Source organism: Botryllus schlosseri, chromosome 1, assembly GCF_051294905.1.
Source record: "Botryllus schlosseri isolate E-star chromosome 1, Bs_hap1, whole genome shotgun sequence".
In the NCBI taxonomy this organism is placed as follows: Eukaryota; Metazoa; Chordata; class Ascidiacea; order Stolidobranchia; family Styelidae; genus Botryllus; species Botryllus schlosseri.
The window spans coordinates 3,097,552-3,124,078 of NC_137236.1; the positions used below are offsets into that span (position 1 = coordinate 3,097,552).

General features: G+C 37.2%; 3 protein-coding genes and 2 long non-coding RNA genes across 6 annotated transcripts in view; 1 reads left to right on the forward strand and 4 right to left on the reverse strand.

Moving 5' to 3' along the window:
* LOC145439227 (uncharacterized) overlaps positions 1-26,527 on the reverse strand; it is a 462,343-nt gene that overhangs the window by 206,471 nt on the left and 229,345 nt on the right. The window lies entirely within an intron of this gene.
* LOC145447787 (uncharacterized) overlaps positions 1-26,527 on the reverse strand; it is a 277,603-nt gene that overhangs the window by 9,518 nt on the left and 241,558 nt on the right. The gene's annotated exons all lie outside the window — the stretch shown is intronic.
* Positions 12,502-13,266, reverse strand: LOC145438320 (uncharacterized). The gene has a single exon (XM_080315721.1). It carries the CDS (start codon positions 13,264-13,266, stop codon positions 12,502-12,504), a length of 765 nt encoding a protein of 254 aa, XP_080171847.1.
* On the reverse strand, positions 15,608-21,027 carry LOC145446683 (uncharacterized). Its single transcript, XR_013917331.1, has 3 exons — positions 20,693-21,027; positions 18,758-18,821; positions 15,608-16,414 (listed from the first exon to the last, which is right to left on the reverse strand). It is a non-coding gene; the product is annotated as an uncharacterized LOC145446683 (long non-coding RNA).
* Positions 23,524-26,527, forward strand: part of LOC145437364 (uncharacterized) — a 264,350-nt gene continuing 261,346 nt past the window's right edge. Inside the window, exon 1 of the mRNA XM_080314614.1 lies at positions 23,524-23,536. The gene's annotated coding sequence lies outside the window, so the exon portion shown is untranslated. The remainder of the gene's footprint in view (positions 23,537-26,527) is intronic.

Here is a 26,527-nt window from a genome sequence, read left to right on the forward strand (position 1 = left end):
ATGCGGATTGACTCGTGACTCAAAGTCAAATTTACGAGTCAATTTCAAGTCATCAAGAAATTGGTATTGCTAACAATCGCTGTATACTTTACAAATGTTCGGATTGTTCTCGCTACGCTGATGTGACTTGTGAGAGCGACAAATCTCATTCATTCAATGATTTTGCGTGTTACTGAACGTCCATTACTCTATAACAAATACATTGACTGCTTACAGCGAACCCTGTCACAGTAGTAAAGTAATATAACAACGAGGTAGGAGGTATCTATCTCTCTTCTATAGACTGGTCATAGGTAGCCAAATCGCTTGTATGATCTAAAATTCTGAATCGAATTCGAATATAGTTTACAAGTTATATTACTAGTCGGGCATTGGCGTAGGTATGATTTGTATCTCATGGATATGTAGTTAGGTAATGTATTATACCAATTCGTTTCCGCTATCTCAGGTTTCGTGTTCTAGTCTCTATTTTGGCGGATACATTAAAGACTGCGAATCTAATAGTTACGTATTTTACCGGTAATATGCAGCGCATATCTGCATGTATAATTATCACTATATTCATCCCTCGATTTAAAATAAATGGCGACTCAATCTGAATTTCGAACAGCTAGCAAAATGCAATGTGATGTCTTGTACTCCGAAAACACAACTTGACTCAAATTGCGAGTTGACTTGACTTGACTCGAGTCAACATTTGCAATGAATTAAGATGACTTGTGACTAAAAAGTAGTGACTTAATCCCAGCACTCCAAGCGGAATAGTGAGACATGTCATATTTTGCATCATTTGCCCATGGCTCAGCAACTACATGATACTAAAATAGAGTTGTTCAAGACACAGATGGCGGGCTTCACGCAGCATAGAAACAACTAGAGTGGCCATGGCGGTATTATAAAATCATTTATTTGCAGTCCTATTATTGTACTTTTCTGAAAAAAATGGCAAAAACAAAAAATTTTATAACAATTTCATGTTTAATTTGATACAGCATCATTTTTAAAGCGCAATGACCCTTGAAAACAATTTTTGGGATATTTTTGTACAACAACATTTCTCAAAAACTGTTGCTTTAGCAATACTAAAAACATTTTTTCGGTATCGTAAAACAAGATGAGGTCACATGTAAATGCTGGTTTTATTTTCGTTTTAATTGGGGTCGCCTATTAAGAAGCTGCCGACCGATGGTCTAGAGTAGGCCAGCCCCACAATATTGACGAGTTTTTTGCTGAACATTGGACCGCACATACCTGATCTTAAGAAACCGTCCCTGCCGAGATGCAACTTCCTCTTGCTTTCCATCTCGTTCTTTTACTTCTTCTGTTGATTTATCATCCATTCACGTCTGCTCTCAGCTGGATTAACTCGAACCTCATTCCCGTCGAGGTTGTTGCCCTGCAATGGTAGTCACAAATATGTTAACCGATCGACTTGTACAATGGGGGGAGTTAAAAAAAACTTTTTTTCAAATTTAATTTTTCAAATTGTCAGGTTACCTTAAAAACGCATTGCTCACCAAATTTGACTCAATTCCAACCAGTAAATAGATGCCGAGGTCATTCAAACTGAAATTTTGCTCAGTTTTGAAATAATAGTATTTACGGTGACCAATTTCGACACACCGACATGACCAAAAATCATGTTCCAGGTATGCCTTAAGTGGGAGGGATGTCTTCTCCACTTGTTTTGATCTTGATAGGGTGGAGTGTGGAGTTTGGTGAAGACATGGCCAGTAAACGAAAAAAAAGATGTGACATGGATTAGCTGGAAATTATTCCACTTCATTGAAATAGACACGTTTAAACGATGGTGAGATTAGTTTCAAATAGAGTAGGCCTACTTTATGCGCTGAAATTAAGTGACCTGACGATTTGACAACCAGGTCGATGAAATTTGAAAAAAACAGTTACTTTGACCACCCCTATCTTGCAGCCATTGCTAGCTCAGAATCATGACTACTGACAGGCTGAGGATGGGTTTTGAGCGTCAGAACTCCTTCTATTTCAAGCTTGAAACACCGTCCTTTTGAAAAGCCGATTCTATCTCCGATACTTCTCAGTTCATTTGTATTTCAGTAGTATGTATTATTATCAGTTATTAGTTCGTTGTGTTTTAGTTAGTAGGGCATCGGATTTTCAAAGGTCGTTAGTTCTAGATCTGATAGAAGATGTAAAGTTTTGCAAAGTGAGTACAGATTTTGAAAATCCAGCAGTTTGTACAAGTCTGGTTACGGCGCCGGAATAGTGGTTTACAAGTGAGCATGGACGTATCTACACACGTTTTCCTTACCATTCAGCGAGTCGATACTATTTGGTCTTGAATTGGACGAGAGCACATCCCTTGCACATGCCAATGGTGGAATTGATGGAGACCTGAATACCAGATGTCAAAGTGACAGCAACATATTAAAATATACGAAAACGTGCTAGAAAACAATGAACATGGATCTGATCACCATACGTACAATGCATCTAATATCAAAAAGGAAGCATCAAGTTTCTCATTAAATTCGACTTTTTATATTTGCTTTCGACTTCCACGCACTTGCTGTTTATACACATTGAGTTCATTTTGATTTTTGGATGACGATTTTGATTCACATAATTGGGATTTTTTGTCGACTTGAAACACTTTATGTGTGGTGTCAATTTGTAGGCCTACTACAGTCATTGCGCAAGTCTCAATGAAGTCATATGACTCAAACATTCTATACAACTTGATTGAAGTCTCGCGTATCAGGATCAATACTTGACTCTGCGACTCGAGTCAAGACGAGTCAAGTCATGACTCGATTTATTACAAGCCTGAATGTAGCCACGGTATTGTCATAAAAGGATATTGTTACGAAAATCTTGTCTATCCGCGTTTCTGTTGCTCATTATCAGTTACTCAAAAAGATGATTCTTGCCATTTTAAAAGATATTACTGGGAAATTATTACCGAAAGCCCGCGTCTCATTCAGACAATCTATTTGGTAAAACAACTTATACTCAAGTACTCATCAGAACTTCTACTTTTGAATATTACTTCAAGTAGTTGTAACAAGTCTCAAATCACCCATAATTGATTAGGAATTAAGGGTTCGACTTCAGACTTCCTACCAAGTGTCGGAGATTTATCTAGGCTCCCCCTTGTCATATCATCTGTGTAGGCAGTGTCTTATAAAAGCCCAGACGCGGGCCGTGCTACAAGTCGGCTGCTAAAGGATAGAAATGAAGAAAATTGGCCTGGTTTTAATGACCATGGTAGTCAACAAACACCATGAACACCACAAACAACAACATAATTACTTCTACTTCAACCACAAGATAGCGCAAGGCTAGAGCTAGAGCTAGAAACTGTGTTTACCTGTAGTCATACACATGTTAGGAGTGAAAAGAATGAGTATATCATGGTTTTTACTGGTGCTGCCAACAACCAGTGTTGGGATGACTCGAGTCACTTTTTTCGTATGACTTGACTTGACTTGGCGTGTCAGAAATGTGGTTTGACTCGTGACTCGGAGATAAGGTTTCGAGTCAATTTCAAGTCATCAAGTAACAGTGTCGATAAAAATGGCTGATCTTGCATATATTCGAATTGTTCTCGATACGCTGGTGTGACATGTAAGAGTGAGCAATCACTATTTTGAATGATAAGTATAGATTGAGGCTATACGGTTATTTGAGTACTTTATTAGTTCTACGCATGCGTGGGCGATACGAAGCCTTTATTTTTACATGTATTTTAAAGTAGGTATAGTCGTCCCACGGTTCCAAACTAATGGCAACTTCCAAACAGCTCCCGGTATCAAAATGCGATGACGCAATTATGCTTCGTACTTCAAAAAATCAACTTGAATTGAACTATGACTTGACTCGTGACTTGACTTAACTCGACTTAACTCGAGCCACCTTTGAAAATAGAATGACTTGACTTGACTCGAGTCAAATGTCTCGTGACTCGAAGGTAGTGACTTGGTTCAAACACTGCCGACAACACGCCACTATTCGGATCTGAAATCATGGATTTGCCAAAATAATGTAATTTATAATTTACTCACTTTTCGCCTCCTCGTGTGTCAGTTGAACATTTATGTTTGTCAGATTCCGACTGAACGGTTGAGATTGTCATGCAAACGTCATTCACGAAAGAAATTTAGATGTATCGGAGGAACAGCCTCTCAAATGAGATGTTAGGTACGATGATCTCTGATGGCAATCCACTGTAATAAAATTAGAAGTAGTTGTGTAAATTAGATTCAGTAAATCTAACCATCTATACAAGGATAGCACCCGACTATATTCATCTATTTCCTATAGTCACAGGCTGAAATAGTCAGGTCTTCCTCAGTGTTACTCAGGTAGAAGTAACATCATACGTTTCTACTCAAGTGCAATTTACAAGCAACTTGAAAGACAAATGCCAGTTTTGCCAGAAAAATGAAAACTGTTCAGGTAGATGTGTAAGTAGTCCTAAATCATAACAACTCGAGTACGGTAATTAGTGCAAGTGTGCAAAACTTATTTGAGATTTAAGTACTTTAAAAAAAATTTAAATGACTTCATTACTGACCACCACTGCTTGCAGAGGACCTGATTTGGTTTTCTAGTTTATTTCACGTCCAAGCTTAGCAATGGATGTGTGTGCTTGAAGCGAGATGAAATATATATTTTGAGCATATTTACGCAGGGATTTTTCAGATCTCGTATCACTCGAGATTCAGTGATAACTACACCGCGTCGATCTTTGTATTGGAACAGGAGAAGTTTCTGAAATAGGATGGCATCATTTTATCAAAGAACTCATGGAGTAAACATGTTGGCCGATTCCAAAGAAGAGCAACACATTCGACTCCGCTATTTTGGACAGTGTTGTTCTGCTCCCTTTCGGCCAAATTAAGTCGAGACACTGCTTTGTTCAAGTTAACCGGAAATTGAAATGCTACTTCATGGCTGTGCATTACTGTATTCGGACTGTTCAAAAATAACCTTTTTTCTGGATTCCAGCCATTCGGTGAATAAATAGTCAGGTTACCCTAAAAAACGCTGCACACCAAATTTGGTTCAATTCTGACAAGTAGAAGGCTCCGCAGATCCAATTAAAATTTTCAATTTGCTAGGGAAGATATAAAAAAGCAATCAAGGATAATAATCAGAGAATTATCAACGCAAAACTCGAATAACTTTTCTTCTACTAGTTGGAATTGACTGAAATTTGTTTTACATCGTTTTTGAAGACAGCTCAACAATATCATGGGGTTGACAGTAAAAATTTGATTTTTTTTTTCAATTTGACCTAATAAATTAAATATTTGAATCTAATTTTGAAAAATTGTGTAGCTTTAACTGTGATTCTGATCTAATTAACTGTAACCACTAATTCAGCCTTGATCAATAGATAAGAAAATGCCCGTCTTATTTCCATGTGGCTCTTGCCACAAACCATGCAAGTCAAATCAGCCTTGCATTTGCTGTGATATCTGTGACTACTGGACTCATTTGAAGTGCACCAAACTGACGACACCGCAATTCAATCTTATCGGAACTACTGATGAGTATTATTATTGCTGCCAATGCCTAAACTCAGAGTTACCATTTTCAACACTTGACAACATGCAACTAACTAGGGAATTATCTTATGTCAAAAATTTATCTAGCTCTGACCTACCTAAGGGATTCTCTAATTATTATAGTACAGAAGAATTTAATGCTCCTACTGATGATAGCCCTTATATTACTATGCTACATGCTAATGTAAGATCACTTCCTAAAAACAGTGGCTTAGTCACTTTGTTAATTTCTGAGTTTTCTATACATCCTGACATACTTGCCATAAGTGAAACGAGATTATCTACTGTCCTTCCTTTTGACGTCCATATTGATGGATATACATTTATCAATGCAAATTCTCCCACAGTAGTGGGTGGAGTGGGGTTCTATATTAGGAACAATGTCCAATTCCATATCACTTCAGAGTTTGGCCTGAATCTTCAAGGCTGTGAAGACCTGTGGATTGAAATAACTTTGGTGAATAAAAAAAAGAGAGAAAACATCATAATAGGTGCAATCTACAGACACCCTCACCAATCGATGGCTCAATTCATAGATGCAATGGAAAATTGCTTCGAGAAGTTGACCCTACAACAAAAAACTTTTTACTTGTTGGGAGACTTCAACATAGACCTCCTTAAATCAGATAACAAATATTCTGTGGATCTGTCCAACCTAATATCATGTTTCTCGTGTCTTTCATTAATTAAAGATCCAACTAGAATAACTCATAACTCACAGACACTAATTGACCTCATATTCACCAACAATCAGGTCCAGCACCAATCCGGAATATTAAGAAGCGATATATCTGATCACTTACCAACTTTCTGTAAAATCATGAATGCTTCAGTAGGAGTGAAACACAAAATAGCCTACACTCGTAACTATAGAAATCTCTCGGAGGACAACTTCTCGAATGAACTTTTTGATGCAATAAATGACCTTGAAGTCGAAAGTAGAACTCAAAGTGATGATATAAATAATAACTTTTCATCTCTAATTAATACCATCAACTCCCTAATTGAAAAACATGCACCTCTCCGCAAAAAAACTCGCAGGGAGATGAGATACGCAAATAAACCATGGCTGACCTCTGCAATCCGAATCTCAATAGCGACTCGACGCAAACTCTACAAGAGTCATTTTCTTTCCGGTGTAGATAGCAAAGTGGAACTGTATAAAAATTACACAAATATATTAACCAAATTGAAGAAAAAGTCGAAGAGCAACTATTACAAGGATCAATTTTATAAGAACCAAGGTGATCAAACAAAAACATGGGGGCTCTTTAATAAACTTTTTAAATCAACTGAGCAAAAAAAATTTCCAACTAAAATCAGCATAGGCAATACAACCGTAACATCTGAACTTGACATATGCAAGGCTTTCAACCAATACTTTGCAAATATTGGCAGAAACCTTGCTGACAAACATGTGCCTACCAATAACTACAAGAAATATCTCGATAAACCACAACAGAACTCTATCTTTGTCCAGCCAGTCGTTGAGAATGAAGTCATCGCGATAGTTCACTCATTTAAGAATGATACAGCCACAGGCCCAGATTGTATTCCAGTCTTTATTCTGAAAGAGATCATATATACAATATTACCTATACTCACTAAACTGATCAATAAATGCTTCGAGCTTGGGAACTTCCCTGATATTTTGAAAGTAGCCAGAGTCACGCCTGTTCTGAAGAAAGGCAATCCTAAAGATCTCACTAATTATAGACCAATCTCTATTTTGCCTATTTTTTCTAAAATTATAGAAAAATTAATACTTAAAAGGCTAACTTGCTTCGTTGAGAAATTTAGCATAATATCCAGAAAACAATTTGGTTTCAGAGAGCGTCACTCAACCCAGCATGCAGTTATAGATAGTATAAATAACATCTCTAAAAACCTTTTCAGTAATCTATCCACCATCTGCATCTTTCTAGATCTAAAAAAGGCATTTGATACAGTGGATAGATCAATACTCTTGGAGAAATTATCTCACTATGGAGTTAGGGGTAACATGTATAAGCTACTACAGTCCTATTTAAGTAATAGATGGCAATTTGTTAAAAATGGTGAAGTCTCAACAGATAAGCTCGAAATTGAAATGGGTGTACCTCAAGGATCAGTTCTGGGTCCTTTCCTATTTTTAATTTATATTAATGATATAGACAATGTATCGGACTTCACAATTCAACTGTTTGCAGATGATACATCTCTCATGCTCTCATCTTGTAATACGGCTGACCTTGAGTATTCATGTAATGCAAATCTAATAAAAATATATGACTGGATGTGTAGCAATAGACTAACAATAAATACTTCAAAAACACACTGTATGTTCTTTGGTAAAGGTACTCCAAAAGACATAGTACTGAAGCTCAATAATGAAAGACTTACTTTCCAGACGTCTCTATCCTATCTTGGCATAATTATAGATAATAAGCTATCCTGGGGTGATCACATTAATTCAATTTGCATTAAACTATCGAAAGCCATAGGAATCTTAAGAAAAGTTCGTTTCCTATTACCACTTTCCACACGACTAACAATATATCACACACTCTTCCACTCGCACTTGACTTATGGGGTCGTATTGTGGGGTTCAGCTAAGGCCAAATACCTGAATCGGATTAAAAGCCAGCAGAATAAAGCAATTAAATTGACTTGTCTCGCCAATCGCAGAGATAGTGTAAATCCTTTATATAGTCGCTTGAACATCTTAAAAGTTGAAGATATTCACTTTTATGAAATAGGTAAGCTCATGCATGGCTACTACAATGAGAGCCTACCAGAAATCTTCCTAGACTATTTCACTCATATCACCAATCACCATTCACACAATACCCGAGGCTCTTCTATGAATCTATTCTTACCCCGAGAACATCCTAAGACTATCAGTTTCCAAGGTCCTCGTATGTGGAACTCCATTCCACCCCATATTAAAGATAAACCACTCCATATCTTTAAACAAGTGTTTCACGAATATCTTGTAGGAAAATATGAACATTCGTAATCAATGTGTCAATCAGCGTCTCTTTGCCTAGTTTGTGTTCCTGTAGCCAGTGCAATTGTTTTATCTCGTCTATTCAGGTTACCTACTGTGATCCCACTCATTTTTTCATCTGTTTCTGATACATTGCGTATATGTTATATTTTTTGCTTGCAAATGTGTTATATTATGTGATAAGTTTCATATTACAACCATCCTTTCAGGCTGTAGCTGACTTGATGATCTCCCGATCCCTTCGCTACAGCCTGGTTCTGAATTATATATACTTTCCTTTGTATTTATCTCTACCATGTGTATTATCAATGTTCATGGACCGAATAAATTCTCTCTCTCTCTCTCTCTCCCAACGTCTGATCGAATTAAAACTGAAATTAGTACACTCGATCAGCTGATTTCATTCCATGTTTTGACTCAGAGAGAGAGAGAGAGAATTTATTCGGTCCATGAACATTGATAATACACATGGTATAGATAAATACAAAGGAAAGTATATATAATTCAGAACCAGGCTGTAGCGAAGGGATCGGGAGATCATCAAGTCAGCTACAGCCTGAAAGGATGGTTGTAATATGAAACTTATCACATAATATAACACATTTGCAAGCAAAAAATATAACATATACGCAATGTATCAGAAACAGATGAAAAAATGAGTGGGATCACAGTAGGTAACCTGAATAGACGAGATAAAACAATTGCACTGGCTACAGGAACACAAACTAGGCAAAGAGACGCTGATTGACACATTGATTACGAATGTTCATATTTTCCTACAAGATATTCGTGAAACACTTGTTTAAAGATATGGAGTGGTTTATCTTTAATATGGGGTGGAATGGAGTTCCACATACGAGGACCTTGGAAACGGATAGTCTTAGGATGTTCTCGGGGTAAGAATAGATTCATAGAAGAGCCTCGGGTATTGTGTGAATGGTGATTGGTGATATGAGTGAAATAGTCTAGGAAGATTTCTGGTAGGCTCTCATTGTAGTAGCCATGCATGAGCTTACCTATTTCATAAAAGTGAATATCTTCAACTTTTAAGATGTTCCAGCGACTATATAAAGGATTTACACTATCTCTGCGATTGGCGAGACAAGTCAATTTAATTGCTTTATTCTGCAGGCTTTTAATCCGATTCAGGTATTTGGCCTTAGCTGAACCCCACAATACGACCCCATAAGTCAAGTGCGAGTGGAAGAGTGTGTGATATATTGTTAGTCGTGTGGAAAGTGGTAATAGGAAACGAACTTTTCTTAAGATTCCTATGGCTTTCGATAGTTTAATGCAAATTGAATTAATGTGATCACCCCAGGATAGCTTATTATCTATAATTATGCCAAGATAGGATAGAGACGTCTGGAAAGTAAGTCTTTCATTATTGAGCTTCAGTACTATGTCTTTTGGAGTACCTTTACCAAAGAACATACAGTGTGTTTTTGAAGTATTTATTGTTAGTCTATTGCTACACATCCAGTCATATATTTTTATTAGATTTGCATTACATGAATACTCAAGGTCAGCCGTATTACAAGATGAGAGCATGAGAGATGTATCATCTGCAAACAGTTGAATTGTGAAGTCCGATACATTGTCTATATCATTAATATAAATTAAAAATAGGAAAGGACCCAGAACTGATCCTTGAGGTACACCCATTTCAATTTCGAGCTTATCTGTTGAGACTTCACCATTTTTAACAAATTGCCACCTATTACTTAAATAGGACTGTAGTAGCTTATACATGTTACCCCTAACTCCATAGTGAGATAATTTCTCCAAGAGTATTGATCTATCCACTGTATCAAATGCCTTTTTTAGATCTAGAAAGATGCAGATGGTGGATAGATTACTGAAAAGGTTTTTAGAGATGTTATTTATACTATCTATAACTGCATGCTGGGTTGAGTGACGCTCTCTGAAACCAAATTGTTTTCTGGATATTATGCTAAATTTCTCAACGAAGCAAGTTAGCCTTTTAAGTATTAATTTTTCTATAATTTTAGAAAAAATAGGCAAAATAGAGATTGGTCTATAATTAGTGAGATCTTTAGGATTGCCTTTCTTCAGAACAGGCGTGACTCTGGCTACTTTCAAAATATCAGGGAAGTTCCCAAGCTCGAAGCATTTATTGATCAGTTTAGTGAGTATAGGTAATATTGTATATATGATCTCTTTCAGAATAAAGACTGGAATACAATCTGGGCCTGTGGCTGTATCATTCTTAAATGAGTGAACTATCGCGATGACTTCATTCTCAACGACTGGCTGGACAAAGATAGAGTTCTGTTGTGGTTTATCGAGATATTTCTTGTAGTTGTTGGTAGGCACATGTTTGTCAGCAAGGTTTCTGCCAATATTTGCAAAGTATTGGTTGAAAGCCTTGCATATGTCAAGTTCAGATGTTACGGTTGTATTGCCTATGCTGATTTTAGTTGGAAATTTTTTTTGCTCAGTTGATTTAAAAAGTTTATTAAAGAGCCCCCATGTTTTTGTTTGATCACCTTGGTTCTTATAAAATTGATCCTTGTAATAGTTGCTCTTCGACTTTTTCTTCAATTTGGTTAATATATTTGTGTAATTTTTATACAGTTCCACTTTGCTATCTACACCGGAAAGAAAATGACTCTTGTAGAGTTTGCGTCGAGTCGCTATTGAGATTCGGATTGCAGAGGTCAGCCATGGTTTATTTGCGTATCTCATCTCCCTGCGAGTTTTTTTTTGCGGAGAGGTGCATGTTTTTCAATTAGGGAGTTGATGGTATTAATTAGAGATGAAAAGTTATTATTTATATCATCACTTTGAGTTCTACTTTCGACTTCAAGGTCATTTATTGCATCAAAAAGTTCATTCGAGAAGTTGTCCTCCGAGAGATTTCTATAGTTACGAGTGTAGGCTATTTTGTGTTTCACTCCTACTGAAGCATTCATGATTTTACAGAAAGTTGGTAAGTGATCAGATATATCGCTTCTTAATATTCCGGATTGGTGCTGGACCTGATTGTTGGTGAATATGAGGTCAATTAGTGTCTGTGAGTTATGAGTTATTCTAGTTGGATCTTTAATTAATGAAAGACACGAGAAACATGATATTAGGTTGGACAGATCCACAGAATATTTGTTATCTGATTTAAGGAGGTCTATGTTGAAGTCTCCCAACAAGTAAAAAGTTTTTTGTTGTAGGGTCAACTTCTCGAAGCAATTTTCCATTGCATCTATGAATTGAGCCATCGATTGGTGAGGGTGTCTGTAGATTGCACCTATTATGATGTTTTCTCTCTTTTTTTTATTCACCAAAGTTATTTCAATCCACAGGTCTTCACAGCCTTGAAGATTCAGGCCAAACTCTGAAGTGATATGGAATTGGACATTGTTCCTAATATAGAACCCCACTCCACCCACTACTGTGGGAGAATTTGCATTGATAAATGTATATCCATCAATATGGACGTCAAAAGGAAGGACAGTAGATAATCTCGTTTCACTTATGGCAAGTATGTCAGGATGTCTAGAAAACTCAGAAATTAACAAAGTGACTAAGCCACTGTTTTTAGGAAGTGATCTCACATTAGCATGTAGCATAGTAATATAAGGGCTATCATCAGTAGGAGCATTAAATTCTTCTGTACTATAATAATTAGAGGATCCCTTAGGTAGGTCAGAGCTAGATAAATTTTTGACATAAGATAATTCCCTAGTTAGTTGCATGTTGTCAAGTGTTGAAAATGGTAACTCTGAGTTTAGGCATTGGCAGCAATAATAATACTCATCAGTAGTTCCGATAAGATTGAATTGCGGTGTCGTCAGTTTGGTGCACTTCAAATGAGTCCAGTAGTCACAGATATCACAGCAAATGCAAGGCTGATTTGACTTGCATGGTTTGTGGCAAGAGCCACATGGAAATAAGACGGGCATTTTCTTATCTATTGATCAAGGCTGAATTAGTGGTTACAGTTCATTCTAGGGGGATGCCATACCTTGTCAGATCATCATCACTTCTGATTGTCCAAATTTGGCTTTCGTCGTCCTTTCTCAAGTAGGATACTCCTTGCCTTGTCCATATGTATTTGAACTTGTTGGCTCTTTTGAATTTTAGGCATGCATTGAATCTTTTTCGGTTAGTCTTCGTAAGGCTCTCATTGATGTATATTTTTTCTTTAGTTTTGTGCAGTATTGATCTGCTGTTGTAGATCATGTCACGAACTCTTCTCGAGCAAAATTTGACTATCAAGATAGGATCAGGATAGTCTTCAGTTGGTTGAGCTAGTCTATGACAAACACTTATATCGTGCTTTGTGACTGTCACATCTACTTTTTTGGCAACTGACATTACAAGATCTTCAGTACACTCCTTCTCGTGGTAGGGTATTCCTTGCAATTCAATGCATTCTCTTCTTCCATATTGCTCCAGATCGTTTATTGCTCTATTGGTCTCTCTGTTGGATGTTTGGAGGTCGTGTACAATTTTCTTCAGGTAGTTATTTTCCGATTCGACCTTCGACAGTTGCTTGCTCGTAGTATCAAGTTTACCTTTTATCTCCTCATATTTTTCGTTTAGGAATTCGGCACTCTTTTTGAGTTCTATGATTTCCTTCATGAGTTCAGAGAACTTCAGGCCATTTTGTAGTTTTTGATCATCCATCTTGTCTGAAAGTGCATCCAGCTTCGATAGTATAGTTTCGTAATCCACATTCTTTTTGGACGAGGATCTTTGTGACATTTTCTAGCATCACAGTGCAGCAGTGCATATAATGATATAAGTTATCAATACGTATATCTTAATACAACCAAATACTCCATTCATTTACGTGAGACATTAGCTCCACCACGCGGAAGAATGAAAGGCGTTAAATCAATAACATCATGCAGTTCGATATTACATTTCCTTCATAACCTATTTGGTTTTGTCATCTCTCCTAATTTTATTCTCCTGTACATGTCGTTATCATCGGATAAGTCGATAAAGCGCACACTCGAATAGGGTACGTATTATAAGCATTTAAAAGAACTATACTGCTAGAAAAGTTAGGAGCCATCGATGCATGACGTCCTTGGAAGCCGAGGAGAGCGCTTGCCTAGTAACCACTGTATATATCGTTTTGCACTTGCCCTATGCCAGGGGCGAGCAACTTGTCCGGTCAGTGAGCCGCATATGGGAAAATTAGGCACTTGGCGGGCCAGATTACAGAATATATACAATTATATATTATACCTTAATCGCGTATTTATCCACCGCTACAAGGAATCAATTGTGTTTAATACCAGCTATCCGACAGTCGTCGAGCATGTCCGCATTCAAGTCGAAATACAAGCAATTTCTCCTAAATCAATACTAGCCAGTCTTCGGGATTACCGGACCACGACCTAACATCGACCTCGCCATTCGCCACATGCCACCTCATTTCGTCGCTTGCGTCTTATATTCTCTGCATTACTTTTCAGTCAGTGTCCATGCCTCTTATTTACTTCGCCTAGGCTAAGGTTGGTGTCTGATCTTAATGGCTGCTTCAAGTTGTTTCGACACCTTCCTATCTTCGCATTGTATCGCAGTCTTGTGATGTTTTGAAACGATGAAAATCTTAATAAACCTGATTGATTGATGTAAACTTCAAGTTTAAAGCATAGAGATCAAAAAGAGTATTTCATGAATTTATTTACAACAGCTATTGAAGTCAATTAGACATCTATGGTCACTCAATACTAGATTTTTGAACTCTGATTGCATGTCATATGCAAATACCCTTAGTGAAGACTGCTAATGTTCGTGGCAGTGTTGGGATTTAGTCACTGCCTTCGAATCGCAAGTCATCTCGAATCATTGCACATTTTGACTCGAGTCAAGTCAAGTCTCTCGATTTTTGGAGGTGACCCGAGTCAAGTCAAGTCAAGTCACGAGTCATTTAAGTTGAAATTTCAAAGTACTAGATATGATTCAAATTCATTACTAGGGCGATTTTTTTGACACTTCAAAAGAAGTCAAATTTTGTTTTACATAACGAGTTTGATTTATTTAGCTGTTCTTGTGTAAATCACACTAGCATGTAACTTAGTTACTCCCGCCATTTACCGGCTTCAAAAATCTAGCGTTTTTCGGCTATAACTCGTTTTGTGTTCACAATAGGGAAAACTTTCTTCTTAAGACTGATAGAAACATGATGTTCTGGCAGATTTCATGACCCCATGACTAGTGGTTGTCGAGATGGGCAATTCACCCCCTCTCGCACAGACATTGGGTAATACCGGCTGGAAAATAGAGGCAGTCCCCTAAAACCAATTTTATTGAAGTTTCAAGTCATTTTTCGGGACTTGAAAACCCCCTTTTTAGGATTTGAAAAAAAAGTCATTTTCACTCCACCCTACAACGCATGCCTATTAACATTCCAACATTTAACGACAAATGACGATACATATTCTCACTTCTTCACCAAGTCTACCTACCTCTCATTCGAATTAAGTTCTGACACACGAAACAATTGTCTGGCATATATCCAGATTGCTCTACAATCTTTTGTCAAATTGTTCGCGTTAAATAAACCAAAGAAAATGCAAGGCTCAAATAACTGATTAATATTTATTTCAAATCGATTCTATACATTTCATAACAAGAAAACGCAGCCCAATACAACATAAAATCACGGAAATTTCAGCCACTACTCTCTAAGTCTAAGATGCAGATACTGATTAGCAGTCATTAACAATACTCTTGAGTTATAATGAGTTGCGGATAATGTCAGTATAATTGCAAATTAGTCACAATGGACGGTAAGAGTAATTTATAGAATGTCACGCAGCAAATCACCATATTTCAGTAAAAAGGGAACATTGAATCACATCCATAAGATGAAATTTCGATTGTTATGGATTAACAATTTGCCTCTTTTTCTGTTAACTATGGTGTGTAAAGTCATTTAGAATCAATTAATCACGTGTCAATACTAAACGAGCTCATCAAGAGAAATGAGCCAATTATATTATGCTCGAAGCATTTAGAATCACCAAGGTAGCAGAAAACTTGGTCATTGGTCATAAAAGCCAGAAAAATCGTATACAGCGACCGTCATTCTACAGAATAATATCAAGGCCTTGAAATATTTTGGTAATGAAAGTTTTAAACTCTGTAAGTATACCTTTCAACACAATCCAGAAGTCAACTGTACTAAAGATATAGAGAAAGATCACTAGAACATGATGGAACATGGAGAATCCTACATAATTGACATTACAATGGATTTCATATACTACACTACATTCATTTTCGACAAATGTTTTAATTTCATATTTTTTTGGGGTTTTGTGAAGTATTTAATTTCTATCATAATCCATCACACAAAACGTGAAGACAGTACACACTGCACAGTACACATCTAACAAAATAACACTTTTATCATTTTTCCATATATATGATTTTTATGTAATTTTTATTATAATCAATTATTTTATAGGTGTAGGACGATGGTGTATATTTATTTTATCCCGCGAGTCGATCCCAACTTGCGAGTAAATCCTTATAATAGCAAACAATTCAACAGGATGACGGCTTGAACTCTACTGTAGTCAAACAACCTACGCATTCAAATCCATTCAACCAGTAATTTGTGCCGCAGAGCATTCCTCTTCGGAAATATGTAGGTTCGACGTGACATTTATGGCATTACCATTGTTTTCGTCGATTTGTGAAGCTTTATGGGACTGTTTTGATTACTTAATTGTAAAATGCATATTAGAAATAGTTTCGTGGAATTGCATCGATTGAACATGAAATAGTCCGTTTGAATTCTAAAACGAATAGCAGTAATTCTGCTCTGCACGTCTCAATTTTATTCTGACGATTGGCTCTTGTACACGTGTAACAATGTTGCATCTACTGCCTTTTCGTATACTTCCTGAAAAAAAAATACCACTGAATAAATCACTATCCCAGTTAATCATTTACGTCAGCAAACTATTCGAACTATGAGCAGACAATTACCTGTTCGCACGGTTATGTCATAACAATGCACAAAATAGAATTCGACTAGCTGTAGAGGTCCTGGGATCAGAGTCAGATGAATCGTAGGGATTGAATCTACAGGACGATTCGGCATTTAAATATCGCGAGACGATTCCCACGTATCGTCGGGACACAATCCAATATACGGTAACATATTTAGTCAGTACACGAATTTCATGAAAATAACCCTGCAGACAACACATCGTATCGCGGGAGCGGTATTGGCTGGGACGGTGTACTTGCTGGAGGACTTTGTTAACAGTTAACATTTCGATTACGGAAATTGTAGTGCAGTTAACAATATCGAGTATCAATGACACTCGAAAAGTAGCTATCGGCTTGTTTTATGGAAAGTCTAAAATATAGGTGACGATAAGCGTACTTCTGTCAGATTTTGTAATTAGATAAATTCTAGTTGTCTAATTAGACTAATTAGTACAAATGCCGGTAATCTGACTTAAATCTATTTTTTGAAATGATTCTCTTCACTAATTCTAATCTAATTGGTGAAAAAATTTTCTCGTTTTAATTCAAACCCGATCTCTGGTTTCCCAGTAAATGCTACTGAGAGAATTGTATAGTGCAAAGCGAGCAAAGCTTGTTGTACAGAGTTTTGATGTTATCATGCTCATAAAAATGAACCATGATTTGATAATAACGGAACTGGATTCAACGACCTAATTTTTGTGTCTTCAGTAGGCCTAATTCTAATTCCAATCGAATTTGGAAAAATGTATCGCCATAAATATAGTTTTTAAGTATTTTGAAAAAAGTAACGAGATGATTAAATTCTACTATAGTTTGGAAATAACTGTGTAGCGTCAATTCTAATTCTACTATAATGTTGGAAGAAATTGTAACTGTAATTCTAGTTCTAATCTAATTTGCAAAAGCAGGAAATCTTCGAAATGACCGAGTCTAACTGAAAATTAATCTGAAATCTTGTCGATTTTCGGCACAACTCTTGAGCACCTTTTTTTCAGGGCGAAGGACGGGTATGGAAAATTTGTAAGTTGTCACTTGCGATTACCTGATAAAAGTATTCGAAAACCCGTCCCAGTGATAATATTTGAAATTCACATGCTCTAGTACTTTTCAAAGCTTCATTTACACACCAACGGTTCACAACCTTTTTTAGCCACGCCCCCCTTTATGATAGTGAAAAATCTCGCGACCCCTTATCGTCATACCACGGAATCCAACCGGGATGCTCATGCTAGCAACTTTAATAGATTTACTGGTGTGTGGCATGAAAGGATATGACTGTTTATGAGAGAATTGAAAAATAGAAAATTCGGTCTATATATAGAGAAAGGCGTGCAAATTGGAGGTAAATCGTGCATAGCGTGAAATTTTTTCCAATTGACAGCTTCTTCGCGCCCCCTTCAGATACTTTCACGCCCACCAAAGTGGGCCCGTCCCCCAGGTTGAGAACCATTGGTTTAGACTATTGACACAGGCTCCCGATTAAAAAATGTACAGGACCGCTCCAACTTCTGTTCGAGTATTTCGATAGTTTCTATAAAATTGATGCAACTAAATACTACGATCATTGACTCTATTTATTTTACATCAAGCAGCTTAACAATCTAGACGTATTAATTTTCGACCTATGTCGTGTTGACATATAAATTTTTCGAGTATGTCATCAAATCTCTCGTTTTCTAATATAACAAATATTTCTCTCAAGAAAATGATATCGGTTTGGTCTGAGTAAAGCAAGTAATCATGCGTTGAAGTGACGCATTACTGCCGAAGATCAACTTTAGTATTGCTCATTAGTGGAGATTGTCAGTAACCAAGTACTTCTACTTTTTCAAAGTACAAAAGTACGTGTTGCCCACTTTCACTACTTACTGAAGCATTTACAATACTGATTACTTTTATTTCTACTTCACAATTTTCATTTTTTTAGCATAACTAGGAATGATGTGATAAGTTTGTTGCGACTCGATCTAAAATGATGTATGACAACGCTGTTACATTATTGCAGGAAAAGCAAAGTTTTTTTATCAAAGATACACGTGTCATCGTTATGACGTCACTTTCCGACATCACAATAAATATTATTGTATAATAATTGAATATTACACAGAGCGTGTCACAATATTTCTTGGATGTTTTTGAAACCGGATGTGCATGAGAATGGATCGACGATGTAATGGAAGGATAAATCTCAACTCTCATTTTAGAACGGTCAGATTTCGTAACATCTACTCACCTATGATAAAAATTCCAGTCGAGTCTCTGCCAGGCATCTTTAAAATTGACGGAGAATAATGGCCCTAAAATGAAAAAGAATATACAGATAAAAGATATTTGTTAGTAAAAGATGTATGTATCCTATGAATTGTGCTCTGTTGCTGAAACAATCATCTGGCTTGAAGATAGTTGATATAATATAGAATATATAGAGAAGAATATATTGTAATCAGGTGTAATGAACCAGCGCTTGTCTACTATTTTAAATCCGGATCCTATTCCAGATGATCCATTCAAATCCAAGTACAAATCCCTATTTAATTTTGTATCGCGTCCATATCCAAGTCCAATCCAGTAATGGTGGAGACTTGATTAAAAAGTCACCTGAAAATGGAAAGTTACGAGAATTTGATGTAAAAGTACAGATGCAAATACATTTTCGAATGAATCATAAATAAACATCAAAAGCCAGGTACAAGAGACGCGTGACCTCAATACCATAGATATGCATAATCAAAATCGCTATATTCTTTGTAAATCGAAAGAAGTAATCCCGAATGCTATTTTAAGACAAAACGATTTCGGATTTAATGCAATGTTATTGATTATAATTCAGTTCTACCAAAACGAATGCACAATGCACATGAATGATGAAATGATTCGTATCAACGCATATATAAAAAGTGGGATGCTGTATGACATAAAACCACGAGTCCTGCAGAGATGTGGTCAATAGGGAAGTAACTCTACTTTATCAGGCTACTCAAGTAGTGCTGTCTGCGTGCATCACTTAATCAATGGGTTGTCACTTTAGACTACTTCTCTTCTACTTCTTGTCACAGTTGATAGTCAAAACTACTTACATTACACAATATTGACTTTGAAAAGTATCGAGTTGCTTGCTCCGTATTCGTCATCGTTTTGCATTAAATTCTTTTAGGAGCCGCCTTAAATAGCCCATGTATCACGGTGACTGCATGAACATATTTTAAAAGATTCCACTCACTTGCAGTGTCATTTAGTGATTTTGCATTAGCCGCGAAGATATATCTTGCAATTTCGAAAGTAGATATCTCCTATAAACTGCTAAAAGTATGCGGCCCTTCGACCAAATCTACTTTTTGAAACTACTTATTTCACCCCATTTCAAACTAATATATTTTCTACTTCCACCTCAAGTCAATTTGTGATTTCTTGGAAATTGCTACTTCTACTTGTATATCAGCAGCAGCATATGGCGCTATTTATCGTTCTGCGTGACTGTAGTTTGTCTACCTCTAATCATTCATGAACTCGTGTTAGCAACTCTCAGAACCGATCAGAGTCTGCTTGGTCACCAGATGTGGTAAATAAGCTACATGAAGTATTAAATATGTTCCAAAGTATATGAAAGTGGTTTACAAGTTTCTTTGACTCATCGTCCCCTTATCAAGCTAAGCATATCTTTACCACGCCCCATAATGGTAGCAGTACTATCAGCAGCGAAGTAGTTGTGCTTTTCTGTAGTACTTATATTATATACTTGTTTCGCTTACTCAAGTAGTTTGGTTCGTATACTACCTCTACATCAACAATTTTTTTTTGGTTTATACTAATTTTTGCATACTCGACATAGTCAATTAAAAGTAGATTTTGATGCACTTTAATGATGTATTGCTTTGAAATTGATATGCAAGCTCACAATCAGCAACGTGTGAGAGACCAAGGCTGAATTTCCTACAACAATTAATCGTATTAAGGATGGGATATCGAATGAAACTAAATTTCATGAATACTGTGCGTTATACATAACCTCGATAACGGCACTATGTCATGCATGAAACTAAAGCCCCATGATTTCTAGCGTTGCTCACGAATTGGACTTGAATTGACCATTTCATTCAAAGTGATCGCGCTTATTTAATATACCTAATAAAACGTGTCTAAGATACGATGCAACCAAACTATGACTCACATTTTAAAACTTCCAACTCAGTATCGAGATCATTTACAATCTTCTGGACTTTCTGCAATTCATCTCCTTTCAACATATCACTTTCACTGTAGTAAACCAATGTTACTTTCTTCAAATTTGAGTTGTTGACGAGAGACGAAATCTCATTGAGTGAAGCCCCATATCGAAAGTTGAATATGCATCGGATATATTCCATCTGCAATGAGAAATTATGACTATTAATATTGTGTATTACAATGATGCTTACCACTATTGATGACCATTTCACCAGGGTCCATCATGTATTACAATATACTTTGGATCACCAGTTTGGACGGTTTAGTCTGGCCCGCTAGGCGATTCGGAAAATGGTCGTATTGTCCGACACATTTCTAATACATATTGAGATTTCTAGTAGGAAACACTTCTATTATCTCAAGACAGAAAATGTCAAGCATTTTCTGTTCAGGTCAAATTATAACCATCCGACCGTGCTGTTGAGGTTACACTGTATAGTCACCATCAGCAACAAGTCACTGCCATTGACACTAGTGTTACCATGAGTCCTCTTTTCTGACTTTTTTGAAAGTGTTCTGGATGCACGAGGGGTGTTCAAAAAAAACTTTAAAAAAAATTTCATCAGCTTACCGGTAGTTGTCAAATCATCAGGTTACCTAAAAAAACGTTGCACACCAAATTTGACTCAAATCCAACCAGTAGAAGCCATAGGTCACTCAAATTGAAATTTCGGTCATTTTTGAAATGATAGTATTCACAGAAACCAATTGACTAAAAATCGTGTTCCAGGCAGGGATGTCTTTTTCACTTGTTTTGATCTTGATACGGACCCACGGTGGGGTTTGGATGAAGACGTCGCAAGTCAACGAAAAAATATATGACACATACTACCTGGAAATTGGTCCATTTTATTGAAATAGACACGTCAAAACGATGGTGAGATTATTTTCAAATAGAGTAGGCCTACTTTACAGACTGAAATTAAAGACCACGAAAAGAAAATGAACTGACAAGAAGGTAAAATCCAAGTAAATATATTTCTCAAGTGATCTATATTCTTGGTCGGTCCAATGTAAATTTTTTCACGATACGATTCGATATTATATGATATTTTATTATTTGCTCTGCACCACTCGTACAGTACAATCACAGGCAAATTATAAGACTTATGCGCATCTTGACGGATCTTCTTCCTATCAAAAGTTATCGTCCTCTATTCATGTCATCCTCCTCCTCCATATTCGGTTACTATAATCTAATTGTATCCATATATCGTGGTAAAACACCAATGCCTTTTATAACTCTATGATAAGGGGGTCCTGGTGATATTGTAAGACCAGAAAATGACTAATGTGCTTTTTAAGCTCACTGGGTTACCATTTGGTTTCCCCGAATCTGGCATATGTGAAGTATCAGAAATGTCTTTCAAGTCATAAATACTATTCAGTGGCATAGCCCGTTCTGAATTTGCAATCGGTACTATTTTCAACGCCCTGGATCAGTCAATGTCGAACAGCAGATAAATATTCGAACACTGAGCTGCTGAGGAATGCAACTGATGTCTCTGTGAATGAGGTTTTGGGAATGGCGACTTTGCAATCAGTAAAAAGTTTGAATCAAGGCAGAGAGTATGCTCTGCATAAGTGGAATAGATTTCGTCAAATCTAAATTTGTCCGACATAAAATACTTCTAGATATGACTAGCACTTGAGAAATATATTTACCTGTATTTTACCTGCTTGTCAGTTCATTTTCTTTTAGTGGTCGTTAATTTTAGTGTGTTAAGTACTCTATTTGAAAATTATCTCACCATCGTTTTAACATGTCTATTTCAATGAAGTGAACCAATTTTCAGGTAATCCGTGTCATATATTTTTTTTTTGTTCACTGGCGATGTCTTCATTCAAACCCCACCCTAGGACCTTGTCAAGATCAAAACAAGTGGAAAAGATACCCTACCACTTCGGGCATACCTGAAACACGATTTTTGGTGATGTCGGTGTGACGAAATTGGTCACCGTAAATATTATTATTTCAAAAATGACTTAAATTTCAATTTGAGTGACCTCGGCTTCTACTGGTTGGAATTGAATCGAATTCGGTGTGCAACGTTTTTCAGGTAACCTGATGATTTGACAACTAAGCCGATATAATTTGAAAAAAAGAAGTTTTTTTTCAACACCCCTAAGGAGCACGCTCAAATGACCTCTTTTTTAGAATTTGTCCTCTTTTTTGAAAATTTTGGTAAAATATACGTAAAAATTCAACTGAGAAATTTGAAATAAGTACTGATGTAACGCTCCGGCAGGTCTTTCGGGAGTTGAGCCAGAATGGTGACCTTTTTTTTACTCAACCAACTACAAAATTATAATAAATTTGCCAATTTTTTAAAATTTCACTCCTGTATTGCAAGTCTGAATTTTTTTAAATGGTGTCCATTTTTCAGATTCCCAAAACATGGTAACCCTAATCGACACTCATTTCTGAGAAGGCGAAAAAGTGCTCAGGGAGTTCACATTTTCATGCAAAAACGGACCACAAAGTAGTTATCTGCAGAAGTGGATAATATAATTATGACATCAAAATATAATTTAAATATATGTGGTCGCACTCCTTTTGCGCTTATGACTCAACATCTCGTTGGCTTCCGGAGAAACCCGAATCACGATGTAAAAATGATGAACCAAGTTTCAACGTCTACGTTTACGGTTAAATCGCTTGTATTCCTCACAACGCTTACACAGGATTGTCAGATTCCGACTAAAACAAAGCAAGCATAGCAATTCGCCAACGTATATCGTCGGTCCGGCCATTCATCGTAATTTCGTCAATTCGGTTGTATTAAAGGTATTGATGGAAAAGAACCAGATGGCCGTGATATAACGTGATTATTATATAGCGTATAAGCTTTATAATTGAGTAGTCAAGTGGAAAACAAGGGAATGGATTTTAAGGAAATATTTTTGAATTATTTGACTGGTCCGGCCCGCGAGTGCTCCGAAAGTTTGACTCTGACCCGCGACGCCAGTTGAGTTTGACACCCCTGCTTCAGATGAACAAATTACCAGGAATCACGAACTCCGCAACTGCGATGGATATCTCGGGCATGGAATATAACCTAATTTAGGTGGAGGGGACTCGTACTGTGCGGCAGAATTCTATGTTAAACGTGCGATGGTGGGAGAAGAATGTCCAATATATCCAATGCAACTAATACTGGATGACAAGTACTACCTTCTTTCGCTGGCAATCTTCTAACGTCTTCCTGAATTCATCTGCTTTCCCAACGTAAAACATTGCATGGATATGAAGGGGAACCGAAATTGCTCTCCCGCGCTCCAAAATTAGTCTGTAATCGTCTACGGGTATCTGGCCATTCACGGCAATATCCAGGAGATCCAACTGAAATGCGGATTTTTTTTTCAGACTTGAAGATAGCCACCGAAGAGATGATTGGGTCCGAAGTCACATAAAATGATAGGTAAATTTGAATGCGTTGGAAATACTTTATGAATCGATTCAGGAATCATACTTGACACTTTTTCCAGCAAGTCTCAATCATCGACCAGTCGATGTCTTCTTCTGTGCAATCGAGCACGATCTTGCTTATCTGAACACAACATTGGTTTCATTAGGTAAGATTACTTGATTGTTACTATGTATTCCCATTTGAATAATTATTCGTATAGTTTCAGTACAATAGTAATTAGTATGAATTCTTCGATTCTCCATAATGCATATACTACATCGGTTTTAGTCTCATCAAAGAACATGCTTTTTTAAAAAATATACTTATGAATATGATATGCATTGTACAAACGGATGATAAAGAAGATGATGGTCAAAGTAGTCATCGTCGGTGGTCAAGTAGAAGTAACGCCTTCAATTTCTACTCAAGTAGAGGTATAAGAATCAATATGCAGGTAGTAAAAAGTGAGTACTAGGGTTGTTCAAAATTTGGAAAATGTTTGGAATTCTGCGTGTCCATCGCTTATTCTGTAGATTATTGTTAAAAAACAATAATGGGCTTGAAAGAAGCTCGCAGGAAAGCCGATAATATTTGTCTAAATGCGTTTGAAAGTAGCCGTCAGCGAGTGGGCGGGGAATCGATGAAGTGGGCGGGCAAAGAGAAGCCATTAATCCTGATTGGTTGAAGCCGGTAATAATAAGCTAATGATTGGCTGAAAGACCGACTTTGTGAACACTGCTGGTAACGATTTTTGTGTGCTGTTGTTCAGTCGTTTCTGTTGGTGGCATTACAGACATGATATATTGCCTTTGTTAATGTAGTCATCAATAGTCCATAGTACAACATTGCAACCGCCTAAGTTAATATCTACCTGCAGAATGTGTATAAGTGCTATGTATTGCACAGGTGCTCACGCAAGTTGAGATACGAATAAACTAGATGCATGCATCTTGCTACCTTCAACCTTTCCTAAAGTAACTGACAGTGAGTGAAACTCAAAAATTTACCACCAGGAGTCAACATCTCAGTAGTACTTGCTATGACTAGTCGACGTGTCACCCACATAAACGAGCGCATATTACACTTTTTATTCACAATTGAATGAAGGCGAAAAGCACTATTTACAAAAAGACATTAAAAAAGTACGTTGCAGATCAGTGTTGCATTGTCAGGCACAAGTTACAGATTAGCCTACAGGCTTTTGATTAGAGTTGACTTCCTGCTGTCTCCAACTGTCTTCCTATGCTGTTCCACAGCTTGAAGCAGACTGTATCTTTGTTGTTCATTGTCAGTCAAGATTGCAGCATAGTCTGTGCTTAGCTTTACACCTCGTTCTGCGGCATCATTAACGACTTTGACAGAACTGATGTAGGAGCTCATTCTGGTGTAGGAATCTGATAAGTGCCAAACATCAACCGGTTGAGCTAGCCACGCCCCAGAGCATTCGGAAACATCAAATATGTACCACGACTGTGGCCGAATAAAATCAGACAAAGTAGAGTCCTTGTTGATGTGTACAGTTGCATTCAACGAGGGCGGGCCTCTCCTGAAACTTGAAGTTCGCTACCCGCAGGAGCGTCTTTGTCATATTTTCTCGGGTTTCATTGCTTTCACTAGGCGAAAACAAGGCATATACAGTGGTTTCCTCCACGATACACCAGTCATGCTTTAAAAGCTTTTGTGAAGTAGCTTTGGAAACTTGTTCCTTGTATCTCAACATGTCCTGGATGAATCTCAAGTCATTACCGGCTGCATCACGACCGATGTGGCGAGATAGCGCAGTGGTATAATCCGCGGCTGCAACACCAATGGGTGCGGGTTCGAGTCCGACCGAGGTCGACTTCTGAATTCCGATAACTAAGTGTCGGAGGTTTACCTAGGCTCCTCCTCATCATATCATCCGTGTAAGCGGTGTCTTACAAAAAGCCTAGAGGTGGGCCGTGCTATAAGTCGGCAGTTACGGAAAATAAGAAAAATATCGGCCTGGTGTAAATGACCAAAGTAGTCGACAAACACCATGAACACCCCAAAAAACAAACAAACAAACGACCGATGCTGGAAGCAACCCAGGCAGGGATATAAAAGAGAACTAAAAATAAATTGAAGCGATGCAGCAGTTCCACTTCTTCAGATTTGTATTGTAACTGATCAGCCCATATGAACATCTTCTGAGCATACAGAATTGTGCCCATCCACCTTGCATGGTGTGTTGCACCAGGTTTGTGATGATGTATATCTCCATCTGCACTGAGAAGAGCAAGAGCATTAGTCACACATTGTTTGTAGTCATCCCGTGTGAAGAAATCTTTTCTGGCGAGTAGTAGCTTGACGTTCTCAACTGCTGCCATTGCTGCTCGTTCTTTAAAGCA

What these genes read in the sequence shown, in the direction of transcription:
- LOC145438320 (XM_080315721.1), bottom strand. Translation starts at nt 13,266, where the DNA reads ATGTCACAAAGATCCTCGTCCAAAAAGAATGTGGATTACGAAACTATA.